General features: G+C 51.2%; 2 protein-coding genes across 5 annotated transcripts in view; one reads left to right on the top strand and one right to left on the bottom strand.

The window, feature by feature from the left end:
- Positions 1 to 18,815, top strand: part of ACSF2 (acyl-CoA synthetase family member 2) — a 50,547-nt gene extending 31,732 nt beyond the window's left edge. For all 4 annotated transcript variants that reach the window (XM_039390268.1, XM_039390267.1, XM_039390269.1 and 1 more), the window contains 6 exons: positions 15,950 to 16,057; positions 16,178 to 16,329; positions 16,768 to 16,909; positions 18,177 to 18,287; positions 18,460 to 18,528; positions 18,623 to 18,815. In XM_039390268.1, coding sequence (XP_039246202.1) covers positions 15,950 to 16,057; positions 16,178 to 16,329; positions 16,768 to 16,909; positions 18,177 to 18,287; positions 18,460 to 18,528; positions 18,623 to 18,673 — 633 coding nt within the window. In that variant the 3' untranslated portion in view covers positions 18,674 to 18,815. The remainder of the gene's footprint in view (positions 1 to 15,949; positions 16,058 to 16,177; positions 16,330 to 16,767; positions 16,910 to 18,176; positions 18,288 to 18,459; positions 18,529 to 18,622) is intronic.
- Positions 1,814 to 6,792, bottom strand: CHAD (chondroadherin). The gene is made up of 3 exons (XM_027749853.2): positions 6,013 to 6,792; positions 2,136 to 2,299; positions 1,814 to 1,955 (listed from the first exon to the last, which is right to left on the bottom strand). Exons 1-3 carry the CDS (start codon positions 6,790 to 6,792, stop codon positions 1,814 to 1,816), a joined length of 1,086 nt encoding a protein of 361 aa, XP_027605654.1.
- Positions 18,816 to 18,959: the final 144 nt, after the last annotated feature.

The following is an 18,959-nucleotide window of genomic DNA, read 5'->3' as shown; positions in this document are numbered from 1 at the left end:
TCATATTCCTTAAACTTCATGCTCACCATGCTGGAGTGGGTTTGTATACCTGCATTTTGGCACTGACACCCGAAGGCACTGAGCTTTGTCTTCTGCAAGGCTGGAATAAGTAGTTTTCTATTTCGTTAACACTTGTAAACCTGTTTGAGGGAGCTGGATGAAAGGTACTACAGAAAAAAAAAACAGGCATTATTGGTGGTTTTTTGTTGTTTCATGGCTTTCTTACTCTCATCATGGAAGAGTGAACTGGGATTGAGCTCAGGCAGGGAGAAAAGAAGGTTAAGAAGGGTCAGACCTGTAAATAAAAAATATTTAAGTATTGTGGTTTAGAAAACTGAAGTTTTTCCATCCTTAGAGCGAAACTTTACCCGCCCTGTGTGGAATGACTGGTATTTCCATCTCTAATCCATAAAACCTCTGGCACTACAAGAGAAATAACCAGTTTAGAAAGGCACAGAGCAGCTGGCATAATGCCTGACATTTTGGTCATAAATTTCCTTTCTCCATCCTGTTGTGCATATCCTTAGTGAACTGGGGACCAAATGGCCGCAACTGGGCTTAGGGCTTCTGCCTTTTCTTTTCTGATCTGAAAGGGCACAATGCAGGGTCACTTAACAAATGAGCAAAGTTCCCTTTCCTAAGAGCTTACAAACTTCCAGGCTCATTCAAGGTCCTTTGGAATCCGTAGAAGCTTCAGACCTACTCCCGGGATGGGAAAAATTAAACTACTTGGCATGGAGTGATGACAGTTGTGGCTTTTTTGCTCCTCTGTGGGCTGAATTTAATACTCTTGGTAGTTTCCAGCTGTGGAAGGTGTTTGTGGGATCGGTGTTTGGATTGGTGACCGTCAGCAAGCTCATTGCTGGAGGGAAAGGCAGCCCTGTCTCTGACTCACCTTCTGGCCCAGGACACCTTACCAAAGAATATTTGCTGTCTCAAACCTCCCTCTGCTGGGATACTCATTTGAAGGCATCAGCCCTTGTTTTTAAATACCTGACTGTCTTGGATGGGAATTGTATTTGCTGAAAGGCAAGAGCTGGATCAAGAACTGCTCCTTGTGGAAGGTATCTATTTTCCTTTGGGCTGGGCAGCCTGGGGCCAGATTTCCCAGCAATGTCCTGCCCTGGATTTCACACCAGACCTGGAGGACCTTTACTAGGGCAAAGGGCTGAGCATGTCCAGTTGGTTGGAAAACCAAAGCCTGTGTGATCCCAGCTCGGGGCAAGGGTGGGCTAAGTCCACCCTTGTTTTGATATATCGTGCTTATCCCTGTTGCCCAACAATTACATCTTGACTCAGTATGGGGCTTCATTGCATTGTACAGGGTGCATATCACCATGGTTCCTGAGGCATGATTGAGGTTTAAACCTTGTTACAATATAGGGCTTTTCTTTGTTTTCTTAAAGTACAATAATTACTGCAAAAAGAGATTGGATTTTTCACATGTTGCAATAGGAGCTCTGAAGATTTCAAAGCTGATTGCTGTTCTGTGTATATTTTCAGAGTCCTTGCTTCTCTGTTTTATATTTGTTTACATGCTTTGCCCTTACTTTCCACCCCAGGCCTGTCTTTATCCCTGTGTTTGCTTTACGGAGTTGACTCCATCCCTGATGCTCCAGGCAGGTTCTCTGCTCTGGGAGCTCATGGAGCTCAGCATTGCCGGGAGATGGAGGCATCAGTGGGGGAATGGATGAGCTGTCACCAACGTAACCTGGTGTCATTTAAGTCAGAGACAGAACGCCCAGCGCCTTTTGTGGTTTGCTGGAGGTGTGATTAAAAGGCAATCATCTTAAAAGGGAACCATCTTACATGTTCAATGGCGGCTTCCCTTCCTGGACCTCTTGGTGGGCAGCTTGCAGGTGCGGAGGGCGGGGGTGTCCCTGATGGACTGTCCCCGGTACTGCGAGGGCGTGGAGCAGGTATCCTCGGTGCGAGTGCGATTCCCCTTCAGCCACCTGGGACACGGGGAGGGGGAAAACCCGGAGCTTACAAGAGGCACAAACCACGGACATCAGAGGGTAAGCTGAGGAGAGAGCTGCCGAGCATGAGAGCAGCCTCTTTTTGCCTGGCACCGCCCGGGGGGGTGCCCACCCCCAAGGGGAGCCCAGGGAGGGACGGGGCGCGCGGTGCCGTACTTGCGCAGATTTGCCAGCTGGCAGTTGCAGTGCCAGGAGTTCCTGGAGAGGGTCAGCGTCTCCATTTTGTCGAAGGGGAAGTTTCGGGGCAGCTGGGTGAGCCGGTTGTTCTCCAGGTGGGCTGCCTTCAGCACGGTCACGCCGGAGAACGCGTTGTCTGCAAACTGAAGCACAGAGGTTTTCTGGAGAGGAATGAGGAGCTGGGGGTGGGGACTTCAAACCTGAGCGCCTCTCTTCAAGGCTTTTAGTGGCATGAACATCAGGCCCTGGCACAGGTTGCCTAGAGAAACTGTGGCTGCCCCATCCCTGGAAGTGTTCAAGGCCAGGTTGGACAGGGCTTGGAGAAACCTTGTCTAGTAGAAGGTGTCCCTGCCCATGACAGGGGGTTGGAAAGAGATGATCTTTAAGGTCCTTTCCAACCCAGGCCATTCTGTGATATTATGAAGCATGGAGAGAGCAAGAGAAGGTCCTGGCTTGCTGGAAGCCCTGTCCACCTAAGAGAGGCAACAGGCTGGTGGGCTCAAGGAGGATGGAGTCTCCTACAAAGAGAGCTACATCCCAAATCCATGTGGGATTGTCTGTGCAGCCACATCACTAAATAAAGTGAAGTCTGGCAGCCCTTTTTATTTTTGAGCCATGCTAAATGAAGATATTTTCTGGGTGAATTCCTTTCCAAGGCTGGAAGTCCTCCCAATGCCTGTTGCCTTGCCTGTCCTGGAGCGACTTAAGGAGGGAGTGTTTGTGGCGTCTGAAGGGGCTGTAGACTTTGGCAGTGCCCAGGGGCTTGGAGTGGAAAGTTACACTTGGCATCTGAGCAGTGTAGATATACAGGCACGTTTCCAGCACCTCAGCCTCCTCCATTTTTTCCCATTTCCAGTTGTTTTTTTGCAGGGGCTGCTGCAAGATTTGTCTTTTTTTTTTGATTACTGGAGAGGCTTTAAGGTAGAGCCTCCTTTTAAAAAGCTGCCAAAAAGCAGAGGGAGGCTGTGGACCTGGCTCTGCAGCCCTGTCCTTTTTTCCCTGAGGCCTCATCCCTGGCATCTTTCAGCCCATGGTTACTCAGGTTGGAAAATTCTTGAAAGGAAACCCCTCGACACAAACTTCCTTGGTGGTGATGGATTGGAGAGGGGATCACTGACAAAGCACAAAGGTCTTGTTAGGTATGACAAAACATTTCTCCCCCTTCTCAAAGTGAGGGGAAAGCTTTCTCTGAAGGTTGGAGAGGAGACTCACTAGGTCTACCTGAAGCCCCCCAACCAAGGATCTGTGCTCCCATTTCTGACCAGAAGTTTGCACTTCAGATGGACCATCAGAGCGTGTTCATGCTCTCTGAGCTGAAAAGCTTGACAGAGGAAATGCACTATTTTAAGCTGTGAACTTTTGTCATCTTCCAAATTAAGCAATGCTGGATGGGATTAGAGTTTAGCTAAGAGACTCCCAGATCCCTGTAGCTGTTGGACAGTCAGTGGTGCTGGCCTGTGCAGTCCAGAGCTGAGCTGACCTTGGGAGGTTTTACTGTGCTGATAGTGGAGCTGCTCAGAGGGATGCTGGCACGCCGTGCCGTGGGGCGGTAGGTTTGGACAGTGGTGTTACTGTCTCAGCTGCTCATGCCTCTCCCAGCCCCCTGAGAAGAGTTTGCATCTGCTGCTAACAGCTGCCTTGCTGCCTGCCAGAGCGTGTCTTTGTGAAGAAATGGGTGATTTTCCCCTTATTTACACGGAGGATTGCTGCTGTTAATTTATTTTACACTAAACATGCAAAGATGAGTGTATGTAAAGGTTCCAGGAACTGCATTGCCTGGTCTCATGTTGAGGTACATGGTGGGTCCTGGCCTGTGTGGTGCAGCCCTGTGGGGGACTGGTGTGTGTCCTTGATGCCAGTGGGGAGGGGGGAGCTCTGTGCTGCAGCCTGAGGGCCCCCCCTTCCTTCTGCTCAAGTGCCATTTAGGCTGGGATTGATTTGTCTGGAAAGGTTTTGCACTTGATCAGCTCAAAAATCTTACAACCATGCAGGGAGCAGCTGAGGACAGTATATTTGTGAAGGAGAAAGAGCTGCAGTCAAGTGCCAGCAGCACTCAGAGTATTCAGTGGTGATTTCCTAGATCACACGGCCTGTGTGATTAGATGTTTCTTAGCAGTGCAAAGTTCACGTGTGGGCCATTTGGGTATGAGGCCTTTGAGGATTTGAAGAGACAATGCTGAACTGGGAGCTTTGTTTTCACAAGCCCTAAAGCTGCAGAAGCCACCCCTGTCAGTGCTGATCCCGTAAACTGGTGTCCTGTTGCGTGGGAGGAAAGGAGCCATTGGCTGCAGAAGAGTCTTTAAAGATCCTCTCCACAGGTGGTCACTGTAAAAAACAAAGTCTTTTTTTCTGGCTAGAATTTTTAACCTTTGCTTTTTGGTCAGTCTGAGGACATGGGAGCATCCCAGCATCGTGGGTTAGTCCAATTTCTTCAATGTGTAACTTGGGATTCTGACGTCTCTACATCTGGTACATTTAAGCTATAAAATTTGATTGAAAGTGCCTTAGAACTGAGTCTACAAAAGTGCTGTGATGGCACATCTAAGATCTTGCCTAGTGAGGTCAGTAGGTTGTTTTCAAGTGTTTGCTCAGTCCCATCCTGTAGAGGTTAATGCTGAGAGTGGACAAGGGCTTAAGTACTGAGTGCTACCAAGCTGGTTAGGTAGTATTCTTCTCCACCTGGGCAAGCTGTAATGCCAGTTTTTGAGGCATAATTTTGAGGTTTTTGGGATGTTAGATCCCCTTGAAAATTGTGGTGTGCTGCGTTCCTGGTACCTTTCCTGTGATCTGCTTGTCTCTGTGAGATGTTCTGAGTTGCTCTTTGTTGCTAAGAAATTCTCTTTTTCATCACACCTCCCTGCATGTGGTGGGTGTTGCTTTGCCACGAAGTCCCAGCCTGCCTGGATGCTCTTTGTCTTTGGGCTTCCTGGCAAAGCATCATCCCAGGGAGAACTGTTCTGCTCCGCCCTCCCTTTCCAGCCGTGGGGGATTCACCCGGGACATCAGGCTGCATCAAGGTGCTGCTGCTCTTGCACTGGTGCTGGGTTCTGTTCCTGCACTGCCTGGCATTTCAGAGGTCCTAACACCAGTGATTCCATGAGTGTGATGTTCCTGCCTATGGATCCCGCGTTCTCACAGAAAAAGAAGGGGGTTGTTTTGCCATTCGGGATACCTGAACATCCCTCCTCCTCTCCAGTGGGAACAGGGCCCCTTTGTAAGATGCTGCGAGAGTTTCTTTAGAGAGAGCATCAATAAACAAACCTTTCTTTATAACGTGTCAGGTTGGGAGGCAGGGGGGAGGTGAAGGTGAAGGTCCCTATGTCTACCTGCCTGCAGCGTGTGGGTAGTGGCTATTCATGGCCCATCTGAGGAGTCTCCCCCTCCCAGCCTACAGCAGGGACTGGGGCTGAGCAAAGGAGGCAGAGCAGTTCAGCTCTGCAAGGAGGCAGTGCCCTCCAGTCCCTCCAGTACAAGGCAGATGTTCATCTCTCATCTCACACCTTGTTTCTGGGAGGATGGAATGTTGCTCATTGTCCTGGAGCATCCCAAATACCTTTGTCAATGTCTTGTGTCACCTCCAGCCTGGGAGGGAAGGCACTGCCTTTCCAAGGGGTTTAATCAGCTCCAGATAATTTGGTTTTGCATAAAATAACTCAACAGAAGGGTGGAGTACTCTCATTCCTTGCTAGAGCCATGTCAGGGTGTTGTCAGCTGGCCAGAGCCTCGCTGCCTGCAGAGCCTGCAGACCTGCATCTCCCCTCTCCTCTGCAAGGGAGGGACAGCAAATAGAGGGCTTTGCAAAGGGGAAGAAAACCAAGCCCCATGTTTCTTATCTGGAGCAAATGGAAAGACTCACCTTCTTCAGTTTCATATTGTCCAGGTTGAGTGTCTGCAGGTATCGCCCGAAGGACTGGAAGGCGTTGTCAGGGATGACCTCAATTGGGTTATGAGAAAGTTTCAGTTCCTCCAGCACTCTCAGCTTACTCATTGCATTCACAGGGTAGCTGCTCAGCTGGTTCTTGTCCAGGTGGAGGACAGCGAGGTTTTCTACATCCTCCATGGCCCCAGGTAGGAGGTTGGTGAGGGAGTTGTCAGAGAGGAAGAGCCAGCGCAGGTCTTTAGCCCCATTGAAGACCCCTGGTTTCAGCTCCCGGATTTTATTGCTGCCTAAGTGCAGGATGAAGAGGTTGACAAGAGGGGAGAGGAGCCCTTTGGGTAGGTCTGGGATCTTGTTCTTGTCCAGGTACAGGTAGGTGAGATCAGAGAGGTCATCGAAGGCTCCTGGCTTTATGACACTGATCTGGTTGTCGGTGAGATAGAGGTAGACCAGGCTCTTGAGCCCCCGGAAGGCTCCGGTTGAGATCTCCTTGATCCGTGAGCTCTGGAGGTGCAGGGACACCAGCTTCTTCATGTCACGGAAGCCATTGGTCGGCAGGACGGGGAAGTTGTTCTTCTGCAGGTTGAGAAGACGTGTTTGCTCAGGCACTTTGGGGATCTTCTTCAGCCCCACGTTGTCGCAGATGACGTGCTGCAGGTCTCCCCCGTGGCAGTGGCAGCTCGGGGGACATGCCTGCGTGGTGGGGGCAAGACATGCCAGTAGGCTGAGGACACCGAGGAAGAAGCCTGACCCATTCATGGTCAGATCTGGAATTAAGTGTGGTGGGAAGAGGAGCAGGAGGAGGAGGAGGGAGATGGGTGGGAGAGAGAGAGAGAGAGAGAGTAGCTGGGTTTGCAGCATACTGAACACAGCCCTATTTATAATGTTATTAAAAAGCAAAATCCCTTCCCACAAACCGCAGGCAGCAGCCAGTTGGAAGCAACTGGCTTTGGGAACTTACTGTGAGCTTAACCCCTTGGCACCAGGCAAAGGAGTGTCCACGGCCCTGCCTGGCCCTGCTGCTGAGCGATGTGCAGAGGTAGTTTTCCTCTCTAGAGGAAAATGGGAGGCAAATAGTCAGGAAGAACCAATGCAGACCTGATCAGTGGGAACTTCCCTGGTCCCTACTGGGCCAAGCGGGGTCCAGTTTCACCAGTGGGTGGAAACAACCTGTTTTGGTTGAACAGCATAGCAGGGAGCACTGCTGTGTTCCACAACCACCTCGTGTTTGAGCTTTCAGCAGGCTCCTGAGTTCTGTTTAGCCTCAGCTGGTTTGGGGAGAAGCACCTTGGCCTGTTCTCACAGAGGAAGGGTTTTGGTGTGGGGGAGTCTTGTCTCAGTGATTCAAAAGGAGTTTTCCAGGGGTGGGAGAAGATGGGAGTGATATGGGGTCATGCCAAAGGCCAACAGTGCTGCAGTTGCTCTTGTAATGCAAAATTTTGGTTGAAGACTGCACTGAGGAGTTGGCCAAGAAAGGGACCACAGAGAGAGTCTTAATTTCTATTGTGTCTTGTGAGCAGTTGAGTGTGACACAACCATGGTCACAATCAGGACACCTGTGTGAGTGGCTGATGCCTTCCAACAAGGGATGGGGCAGCAGCAGAGCTGGCAGGGAAGTGGTGTGACAATGGCTGGTGGGTATGAAATGCCAGGCAGTGGTGTCCTGCTGCGTGCCTGGCTTGGATGAGGTGGGTGGTAATGCCTGTGGCTCTCAAGACAGAGCTGTGGACAGGAAAAGGTGTGAGCATTGGTAAAGGGATGGAGGGCTGGCAGAGCAAAGAAATCACTGCTGGAGCTGGGACTGGGATTTGCCTTGGCTTCTGTCTTGGGGTAGCAGTGGCAAAGATGAATTAACAACGCAGGGGATGTCCTCTACTCTCCCAGTAGAGAAGGCTAAAGCAAAGTGGTTAAAAGCCCTAGCGCCTGCTGCTATGAGTGTGAAGAGAGAGATCCAGGGGCTGTGGGGTGGGGTTTGGAACTGGAACATTTTGAACTGATTTCCAGCCAGTTGCTGGCTGCAGCAGGCAGCTGAGAGCCGAGCACATAACTGTGAGCTTGTTGAGATTTCTGCTCCTGAGGCTGGCTGCAGAGCCCCAGCGGAGCCTGTGCAGAGGCGAGACAGGCTCAAGAAAGGGAGGAAATCCAAGGGCTGACTTAGGACACAGACTGGCTTATTCACCAAGATTTCTGGGTTTTTCCATTGTTGCAGTGAGGAATTAGCCAGCGCTGCCGAGCATGCTCCGGACCGTGTTATGCAAACTGCCTGGCAGCCCTGCTCTGGTCAGCAGCTGTCAGTCTGAGCTGTGTTTTCATTGCAGGACTAATTTGGGGGAGAAAATGGGCTTCTGGTGTGATTGTGGTTCTGGGGAGCCTGTGGGACAGATGGTGTTGGCCAAATGATGATGTAATGTGGAACCTTGGTGCAGACCAGGCCACGTCAGGCTTCCAGTGTATGTCAGCCCTGGGGTGCAATATTGAGCAGCAAACCTCAGTACCAAGAGCTTGTCATCTCCAGAGAGATGGTCTGACCATAGAAGCTCCAGGTTCCTGCTGGAGGGACCTCCTGGTTACTGTAGGACTTAAACCTCTGTGGTAAAAACAGCAGTATTTTGTCTTGTGCCTGATTCAATAGGCACCACAATGATCACGCACATGCTTTGGTCTCTGGAGGAGCTCTTTGAGTGTCTTGGTCAGGACCTTTGAGAAAGAGAAAGAGGAGGTAGACAGAGCCCTCTGTGTCTTCCTTCTTTGCCTCTCCAGTTTGCTGTTTCATGATCCTATGACTAAGAATGCCCCTGAGTGTGTGCTGCTCGTAAAGTTCAGGCAGGGAGCTGGGTGAATGATTGGAAAAGGAAAAAATTCACCTTTAAGGAATCATCTTCTATCCACTGATTGATTTTATTTTTTTTCTCTGAGCGGGTTCAATCCCCTAGTCTTACCTGTAATCATTTGATGAACAATTCCCGTGGTTACATACCAGCGATTCTGTGCAAGAGCAACTGATGGGTGAAATTTAAACTCCACCCTGTTTCTGCTGAGCACTAAATCTGAGAAGTGTATCTGTGCTACTTCCCTGAGTGTCTGGTACTTGGTTTACCCATCCCCTTGCAAAAAACGCCAGCTAACAGCTTACTACTTCTCCAGAGATTTTGGCCAGAAATCTGACCAGTGTGTGTCAGACTGGAGCAAAAAGCTGGTGAGGGCCTTGAAAACCCCATCCATAAATACATCCTTACCCACGTGTATTTCTGGAACAAGACCTTTTTCAGAAGTTAAACTGCTCAAGCCTCCTTCTCTTCTTTCTTCCTCTGAGGATAAAATTCCCTTTCTTCAACCCTTATCTGTTTACTGGCTGAGGCTGCAAATTCTGGGGAACAGGGACACTCTCCTCTCCCTGCAGGGATGTGTGTGCTGTGAACACCAGTGAGACCTGTAGCTTCCTCATGAAAATCTGGGAATTAGCTGCCACCATGCTGGTGTGAGGTGGGAAGCTGTCCCTGCCCCAGGACTCCCCCCAGCCCCATGCCTGCAGCAGAGGTTATGTGGATGCTGGGTTATTTTTGGTGCCACGGTGGGGTGGTAGCAGGGAAAAGGCATCTGTTCCTCAGCTCCGTTTCTCCAGGCACAAATGGTGAATAAAAGGAAGTTCTTTCCCCTGATATTTTATTTCCAAGCCTTGGTGAGCACATTCCTGTGGTGGGAGCTGGCTGGCATCTGCCGCAGCGCTGGCACCTCGCCCCTGGGCTCCCTCCCGGCTGTTTGTGTTTTGAGCTGCTCTCTGGACGGCTCTGGTCTTCCCACACCGGGTTTTGCAGCCCTCGACTGGCCAGCAAACATCCAGTGATCCTCAAAAGCCTGCCTGGGTCCCACTCGTGGGTGGCTCACAGTCTGGAGGTGACAATGGAGCAGTGTCCGTGTTCCTGGGCTGCGGTGGGAGACCACAGGGAGCTGGGTCCTGGCCAGCCCCGACCTCGCACGTCCCCCGGGACTGGCACTGCGAGGACATCGCAGAAGAGGCAGGATTATCCTGCCGTCCTCTCTTTCTTAATTGATTAACAGTTCTGCAAACATTCCTGGTGATTTGCAGATGCCGGACTCCCCTCCTCTCCTTCTTGAAGGCATTGTGGGATAAGCAAATAAATACAGTTTTTGAAACAGTATAAATACAGGTTTGGGATGTTTCTTTGGTGGTGCTGGTCTGAGCTGTTTTGGCGCAGCATTGGAGATGGTCTTTTCCATGTCTAATCTTTATTTTTGTTAGTTCTAACAGTTCTGGCATATCAAGATAGCTCCACATTAAAATATTCCATTCTGTTTTCAGCCTGATTCCGTAGCTTTTAGGGGTTCCATGTCTGGTTTTGTGTGTCAGTGCACACTGTCAATCACCTTCTTGAAGTGACACCGGTGTAGCTGGCCTTGGGGTGCAGCCTTTCTCAGTTTTGGCTGGAGGTGAGGGCTCAGGCAGCTTTGGGGGGTGTCATGGGGTGCCCCAGCCCTTGTGGAGCCTCTGCCTGGCAGTGGGTGCTGGGGAGGGAGTGGGGTGGGAGAAGGCACAAACTCCGCGGTGTCCCAGGGGTTTGTCCCAAGCATGGAGCACATTCCAGGCAGTGTTTGAGGAGCAGTGGTGGGTGGGCAGTGGGGAGCCCCAGAGGGTCTCCGTGTTTCCCCCTCTTCCTGGCAATACTTGAAGGTCCCATCAGTGACAGTGGCATCTGGGGCTCTGAGTTCAGACCCAAGATACCGTTTCTATTTGATGTGCTTGAAGGGTCTCTGTCACTGCAGTGTGGGGGCCCAGGCTGCTTGTTGAGCTGGACGAGGTGGCAGTTGGTCCACCTCCTTCCTTCTGATGGTTTTCTTCCACTGTAGCATGGCCTCCACCCATCAATCTGTTGCCAGTTTGGCTCCCTGTAATGTCCACCCAGCCTTCCCTTCTGCTGATCCCAGCAGCTGCTGAGTGATGCTCTTGGCCTCTCCTGTGAAGCTCTCCCAGCCCTGCTGTGTTCACCCTGCAAGGCACCAGGCATTCCCTAGCATCCCACTGCTCTGGCCAGGGCTCTTGTCCTCTCTGCAGATCTTGCAGGCTCTGAAGGAGAGCGGAGCCTTCTTCCCTTGTGGAACATCCATCAAAGATTTCTGGCTTTCCCAAATGATCCTGAGCCATGAGTCCCACCTATTCACAAAATGGAAAATGGGCTCCACATGGTGACAATTTCCCCACTTGTCCATGGCCTCCCCATGTCACCCCACCTCAATTTTGGGGAGGACCTGGTGAGTAGGTGGTTTCAGTAGGTGCAGAAGCTGTGAGAACGGGTTGTGAGGACATTGAAAATGCAGCATGGAGGCAACAAGATCCTGGGCTTCAAGCCGTGTCTGGTGGGAGCTGAGCTCTCCACATCCATAGGGATGCTACCTTTGACCCTAGATTTTTGCTAAGTTTCCTTCTCTGACAGCTTTGAGCATTCAGGTACCCCCAGAATGGTGGGTTTCTCCCTTCACAAGACACCTTTTTCTCTGCACACTTCCTCTCGCTTTTTCCCTTTAATTCCACTTTTCCAAAATGCATTGGCACTAGTGCCAGGAAAGAAGGAGTTAATTCCACAGCAAAGATCTTCTGTCACGCTGTGGATAAACCAGTAAGCGACTGCCCATGCCTTTGCTGGTCGCCACTGGGCAGCACTTCTGCAACGCTGGCAGGATGGGGGAAATACTTGCAAGCCTCACTCAAGGCTTCTGCTCGGCCTGGAGGGAAGAGAGGCAGCTTTAACTCCAGACCATGAGGAGCAGCTTGTCCTCCCTGGGCAATAACAGGAGGTTCATTCCCAGTGGCAAGTCTCAGCCTGGGCGAGCTGAGTCGTCCTTTTTGCAGTGGTCTCCTCCTGGGGCAAAGCCATTGCGTGCCACAGCACAAAGAGGGTGCTTTGGGCACCTGGTATTTTTGGGAACTCTTTTAAGCCCCATCCAAACTGGGACTGTCTGGCAGTTCTCTGCAAGGGGAGAGATGCCAACAGGGTGGCCACCGTTGGAGGTTTGTCCTACAAGACCTACTTGTTTGTGTCCTGACGTTTTTGACACAAAGATGGTACTGTTGCTGGGGAAGGAAATGAAATCTCGGTGTGACACAGGCTGGATGTGATCAGACTTTGTTTTGTGCAGCAGCAAAGTTGACCTGAAGGTTCAGGAATATTCCAATACAATTTGGGATGGTGGGATATCTCCAAAGCAAGGCGACATGTGTGCCCAGAGGACAGCAGAGTTTAGGGTGATCTTGGTAGTGAGCAGCTGAGTGAGGAAAGGTCATGGCTCAGTTAAGAACAATTTGGAGCTGGCTGTGATGGGAAGGGCTGGGGCTGACTTTGGTGGAGATATCCGAGACAGACACGCACTCAGCACGGGTTTAGGGATAATTAGATCCATCCACACTGAGAGGGGTTCAAAGGGCCTCTTCAAGGTCCCTGAGCACATCTCTTGGGTTGCCAGCCTGCTTTCTGTTGTTCATTACGCCCTCTTTGAAGTCTGAAAATCCCTATTATTTCACGGTCAATTTGCTGCTTTTTTCCAAGGCCAATATTGTCTCCAGCAAAACTCAGTTTCTGTAGGTTTTAGTTTGGCAGTTCAAGCCCTGCCATCGCCATCCTCCAGCGTGGCACAACCAGAGGGTGGTGACGAGGGACATGAAGATCCTCCCTGAGCATCTCTCAGGTCCAGGGGTGAGTGTCCTCCAAGGACCTCCTGCACCCCTGACCTTCTGCTGGTATAACCCCACTCTGGGTACTGGTAGTACCAGATCCAGCCTTTTCATCACAGCCTTTCAGCAGCAGCTGAACACAGAGGGAAGTGGGTGTTTTTATTGCTGTTGAATGCAGGGGAAAACCAAGGAGCAGAGGGCTAATGTGACTTGTTCCAAATTATGCAGTAAATAAGCGGCACAGTTGGGAAAAACCCAGGATCTTCAGAGTCCCCACTGTCCCCACCAGATCAGCCTGCCTCCCAAATGTTTACTAAAGAGACTGGAGTCTGATTGTTTTCACTTTATTTTTAATTTTCAGACGCTTCCCTCTTCAGGCTGTTTTGCCTGTTCCGCAGTGGCCAGTGTTTAAACAGCACCGGTAGGAAATGTTTGTGAAATGTGCCTCAAAAAACACAGTCCTGCTAAGATGTTCTTTTTATTCCTGGTTTAGACAGAGGCTTAGGATTCACAAAGAATGAATCTCTTGTTGGTAGGAGCAAGTTAGGCAGCCGTTTGTTTTGGAGCTGTCCTTGTCATGACTGAAGGCAGGACTGATCTGGGTAGTGGGAGGTCACTTGTGGTCCTACAGTAAAAAAAGTCTTTACAGTTAATTATATTCTATAGTCTTGTAGCTCCTCTGGAAGCCAAGGGTCTGAGCTGGACCCTTGCCTCTGGGAAGCTTTGCTTTGACACTAGATACAGCTCCAGTGGAAATTATGGAGCTGATGCTGAAATTATTGGGTGAGGTTTTCTGGACTGAATTGCACCGATGACAAGGCTAGATGATGCTAAGTGTCCCTTTGGGTCATGAAACCTAGGAATCTTCATGGATATCTCCAAGTTTAAATTGGTATGTGGGGTTCTGTGGAAGTGCTGTTCCATCTGCTGCTGACAACGGAGATGATGGAGGATGCTCCACGTGTCAGATAAGGGTTGGGAAGGACAGCAGTGCTGGCACAAGGGTTTGCTCCAGCCTTCATCTTGGGAATACAGCTGGGGAAAACCATCTCAGGACAGAAATAACATCTTGGAAAGATCTGGAGCAACATCTGGCTGCAGAATAGAGTGCTGATGCAGGCAGGGGAAGGCAGGGATGGGGCAGCAGATTAGGGTTGGAGGTTCAGACCCACGTTGCCCTCTGGGCCGGTCAGGAATCCCATTCCTGAGGGCATGAGGGTGTTTATGGGGACAAGCCACAAGCCAAGGCAGTGACAGCCGGTGCTTGGCGTGCATGGCACAGTGCCAGGCATCTGGAGGAACCTGGTGAGCCACGGCACTCGCAGCATCATCCTGCCAGGGAGCTGCCTGCTCCTGTGTCCAATTAAACTGCTGGAGCGACCCAGAGAGGCAGCAAGGGTTGACTCAGGGCTTGGCTGGGATCCTGGGATCAACACTGCAATTCATCCAGCAGAGTAAAACAAAAAAACAAAGGCGCTGGGATTTTTAATAAGTGTTTAAGGTCTTGGATTTGTGTCTCATCAGTCATTTGATCCAGCCACAGGACTCGTATTAGTGGGTGGGAGAGAAATCCTGTCTGAGCATGAGACGCTGTGGGTTTCCACCCGACTGGGAAGATATCCTTGTGTCTGGTAGGAGAAGTCTATTCACAGTCGCTCCCTGGGGGCTGCCAGGCTCCTAGCAGAGCAGTTTGCACCAGATGGTCCCTGCAGCATCCTGGGGATGTTCTCCCCCAGATTCCTGGCTAAGAGCAGGATGCAGCTCGAATTCACGCTGACCTTGGTGCAGTCAACAAGAGCATCGACCGTTGTGACAGACTGTGCCCACCGTGAGATCCTTCAGCAGCCCTGAGCCATGGAAAGTGCCAAGTGCTCCAGTGTTGTTACACAGGGCTGTACATTATACCAGTGTTATGTTCAGCTCGTTCAGGATATTTCCATGCTTGTTCAAATGCTTCATCGTAGTCCTTTGCAAAGCCCCTTGTTAATTTGGGGCTCAGTGCCTGGATCTTGGTGAGCACCATGCAGAAAGCATAACCATGCTGGCATGCCCAGGCATTTGCTTGGAAGGAACTGACAAGATCTGGGTGCCAAGGCTGTAGGAATATGGTTGGGCCTTGTGATTCAGCAGGTCAGAGCTGCTCACACGTCAGTCTGGAGATGTGGAGGAGAAAGGAGCAAATGCTTCCTGCATCAGCCCTTTCCCAGCCATGCTCTCCCAGCAAAGCAGCCACCGGTGACATTAGTGGGGTGACATCAGTGGTGTCACCCTGCCTGAAGGCACACAACCCAGTGAGCAGGTTAGAGACACCAGAGCAGTGCTCCAGGATGTCCCACTGCAGAAACGCAGCTCCTGAGAGCTGGAGATGAAGCAGCAATCCCAGCGATGGTGCTGCTGGTGCAGCTCAGAGCTGCCCAGAGCACCTCCTGCATGGCTCCTGCTGTCTCAGTGGGCCACTGAGCTGGGCATAAAGTGCTGGAATTTTCCTCTGAGGAGAAGTGACCTTCATCTGAGGTGACTCTGAGCCTGCCGTTGGGATTAGCGGTGAGGGAGGTTTAGCAGCGAGAAGCTTTTGTCCTGCTGTGAGGCTTTTGGTCTGTAAGGGCAGCTGTGCTGAGCACTGTGCAGCCTCGTGATGCCCTTACGAGGGTTAGAGGGGCTGATGTCTGCACAAAAGGATCTGGAGCAAGCAGCTGAGCTGTGGGATGAGCCGTCTCCCACAGGAGCCTGCTGCTGGCTCCAGGGTTTTTCCAAAATGATGTCCTATGTGCCCTGAGCTGTAGAAGATGCAAGGTGAACTCAGCACCATGGCTGCAAGGGCACCAAGGCAGAGATGGTGTGGAGTTAACAGGACAGGGCTTGGAGAAACAAGGGTTAAAAAAGAGGAGGGAGAACTCCTCCAAGAATAGTAGTTGGGGTGTCAAAAGTACACAACACTCCAAGTGTGATTGGATCTGGAGCACTGCCATGGAGGTGAGGAAGGCCATGGTGGGCAGGTGCAGTGCTACTTTAGCTCCTATTTCTCCAAGACTCTCTGGCAGGAGTGTCTGGAGAGTCCCATCCACAGCCAGGAGAGCAGGGCTTGCCTGTGACCTGAATGACTTGTGACTCCTCCCACCCCACTCTCCCTTGGCTTTTTCCTTCCTGTCATCACTGGCTTTTTCCTTCCTGTGCCTGGAGCTGTGTGGTCCCCTTTCCCCTTGAGACACATTTCCTCTCCTGTGATTGCAGGTTGCTTATGGGACCACGGAAAACAGCCCTGTCACCTTCATGGGGTTCCCCAATGACAGCATGGACCGGAGAACCGAGACAGTGGGATACATCTTCCCCCACACAGAGGTGACCATGACCCTCTCCACCCACTCCAGGTCCTCTGCCTGCAGCAGACCTCCCTGTCTGGTGCTGGAGCTGGGACATGCCACCACACTGGGCTCTGACTAAGCCCTTCTTCTCTTTCAGGCAAAAATTGAGGATCCAGAAACAGGGAAGTCTATGCCTCTGAACACGCCAGGGGAGCTTCATATCCGTGGCTACTGCGTCATGTTGGGCTACTGGAATGACCCTGCCAAGACAAGTGAAGTGATCACTGCTGAGAGGTGGTACAAGACAGGGTGAGTCTGGGAACAGCCCCACTCCTCCCAGACTGTCCACACTGGAAAGGAATACATGGGTGTGTATCGGAGTGCTTGGCTGGGATTTCCAAAGCAAGGAAAACTGACCTAATTTAACCCTCTGGTCTATCTGTGACACTTCAGAACAGCTTTTAGCACAGAGCCCTTGGTGCTGAGTGTCCCTGGAGAAGGGGATCATCACTTGGCCACTGGTGGATGGAGGGACTGTGGGGCTACAGTGCAGGGGCAAGAATTGCCTCCCCCCTAAACCCTGATGCAGTGTGGATGCTGCCAGTGGCTGAAGCAGGAGTCTTTTGATCTTTTTCGTGTGTTCAGGTGGCTCCTCAGCCTTTATCCTCTGGATAGCCTGACTGGGTGGGAGCATCAGCCATTCTTCCACCTAGCTGGGATAGGATTTGGAGAGTGGTGTCATTGCAGGGACCTCGGGAGCCTGGATGAGCACGGCTACTGCAAAATTATAGGCCGCTGCAAGGACATGATTATTCGTGGTGGAGAGAACATCTACCCAGCAGAACTTGAGCAGTTTCTCCACACCCATCCCAAGGTTGAGGAGGTCCAGGTGAGCGGGAGGGAGGTGATGTAGGTGAGCAGCTGTTTTTTGGGAAACCTGTACACAGAGATTCTCGGATTGCTGCTTGGGACCTGGTTGTCTTCCCGTTTTCAGCATCAGCTGCCATGTAATATTGGTTGGCAAGGAGGAGGGAGAGGCTCATGGCATGGGAGGGGCAGGTAGAGCTCCTGAAGTGGGGCACATGGATTTGGGCAATCCCCTTGTGCATCAGCTGCACATCTGCAAGCCTGTCATTCTTCACTTTTAAACTGCTTGTCCACTTAGCTCCCTCTGAAATTCTTACTTGGAAAGCAGTCTGGAAGGACAGTTTTTACTAGTAATTACTCAACTCTGACATCCAAAAAGACTGCTTCAATGAGTCCCTGGAGATGAGGAGTGAGACTTTGTTTCACCCCTTCTCAAGACAGCAATGATTTGCAGCACTGAGCAGCTGCTCCCAGTCTGCTGGGATTGTTCTCCTCCAGGTTTTGTGCCAGACAAGTTTCCCCATAAATAAACTGGTTATTTAGTCAGTGTTGTGCCTGTGCCAGGCAAGCATCTCTCCTTGGAACAGTCCCAGTGCAGATGGGTTGCAAACCAGCCCTGTTTATGTGGTTTCTAGGGCTTTCTGTTACTGCTCTGGACTCAAAAGGATCGACGTGTCTCTAGGATTTTGAGATACTGGTTCAAGGCAGGGAATGACAGTAGGATTGTTGTGGAATAGTGTGAGCAAACTTTGGAGAGAGCTCAGGCTTGGGAAGCCCATCTCCTGGTATCACGGGCGGGGGTCCACTAAGATCTGCGATTATAAAGGTTTCAAATAATCCTTTAATTCAACTTCATCCCTCCCCTGCCACTCCATCTGGAGATCCCAAAGCACTCGTGGCAGTCTACCAAGTCTCTCCGTTGGTTGTGAAACCTCTTGCCCCATTTTTCGGGAAGCAGAGTGACAACAGGTCCGTGTCGCAGGCACGATGAGCTGGTCTGGTCTGACTCAGCCCTCACTCCAGTCACTTTGCAAAACCAGAGGAGGAAGGTGCTGGCATCCAGGTGCTCAGCTTGCTCTGCCACCTTTCCTCTGGCAAATGGTTGGGAACTCCTTCCAGGAGGGCTCGATGTTGTGTAGAAAGCCCCAGTGGGATGGTCAAGCAGCTCAAACTGCCTTTACACAGCCCCACACCATGATTCCAGCATCCAGTGCTGTGGGCCAGCACACAGACCCTGCCAGAGGACAGGGCTGTCCCCAGGGGTCACGCTGTCCATCTGTCCCAACCAGGTGGTTGGTGTGAAGGATTCGAGGATGGGAGAAGAGGTCTGTGCCTGCATCCGACTGAGGGCTGGGCAGAACTGCACCGAGGAAGAGATGAAGGCTTTCTGCAAAGGGAAGGTGGGTCTCCCATTCTCAGTTCCCTGACAGACCAGTACACCCAGTGGCTGCTGGGGACTGGTGGATGAAAACCCATGGATTTAGAGCATTGGGGGACCCAGCCCTGGCAGTGCCAGCTGGGCTGGTGTGCTGTTCCTGGGGGGTTGTGTAGCCATTGTTTTTCTCTTCCTAGATTTCCCATTTCAAGATCCCACGTTATTTTGTGTTTGTGAGCCAGTACCCACTCACTGTCTCAGGCAAGGTAAGAGGGGATAGGGGCAGGGGAGGAGCTCTGGCCTCCTGTCCCAGCTGCTGCCCGAATCTCTCTTCCTCCTCCTCTCTGCACTTTATTCCAGATTCAGAAATACAAGTTGAGGGAGCAGATGGAGAAGCTCCTTCAGCTCTGAGATTGGGATAAATCAACTGGAGGACCAGCAGCTCTCAGTCTGCTTTTCACCTGTGCCTTGGGCTATGCAGTGGAGACCTTCCCTCCCTGACATCAGGCTGATGGCACTTTTAGTCAATAAAACAGAGCGCCTTTTTTTCCCAGTTGGGTTTGTTTCTTTGCCAGGACAAATACTGTGGTGTGAGGAAGGGATGCTTATTGCTGGAATTCTGTCCAGTTACTGAAAGACCTTATGAAGATTTAAAAATCTTGTATATCTCTGAGCAGTTTGGCTGCAGCCATTTCAG

Source organism: Pipra filicauda, unplaced genomic scaffold (genome assembly GCF_003945595.2).
Source record: "Pipra filicauda isolate LSUMZ 115617 unplaced genomic scaffold, ASM394559v2 scaffold80_size11013439_pilon, whole genome shotgun sequence".
Taxonomy (NCBI): Eukaryota; Metazoa; Chordata; class Aves; order Passeriformes; family Pipridae; genus Pipra; species Pipra filicauda.
This window is presented reverse-complemented; position numbering and strand designations above follow the sequence as displayed.

Coding starts and splice junctions, on each gene's coding strand:
- CHAD (XM_027749853.2), bottom strand. CDS start 6,792: ATGAATGGGTCAGGCTTCTTCCTCGGTGTCCTCAGCCTACTGGCATGT. Junction 2,300..6,012: donor ACAATATGAAACTGAAGAAG/GTGAGTCTTTCC, acceptor TCTGTGCTTCAG/TTTGCAGACAACGCGTTCTC. Junction 1,956..2,135: donor CAGCTGGCAAATCTGCGCAA/GTACGGCACCGC, acceptor CCCGTGTCCCAG/GTGGCTGAAGGGGAATCGCA.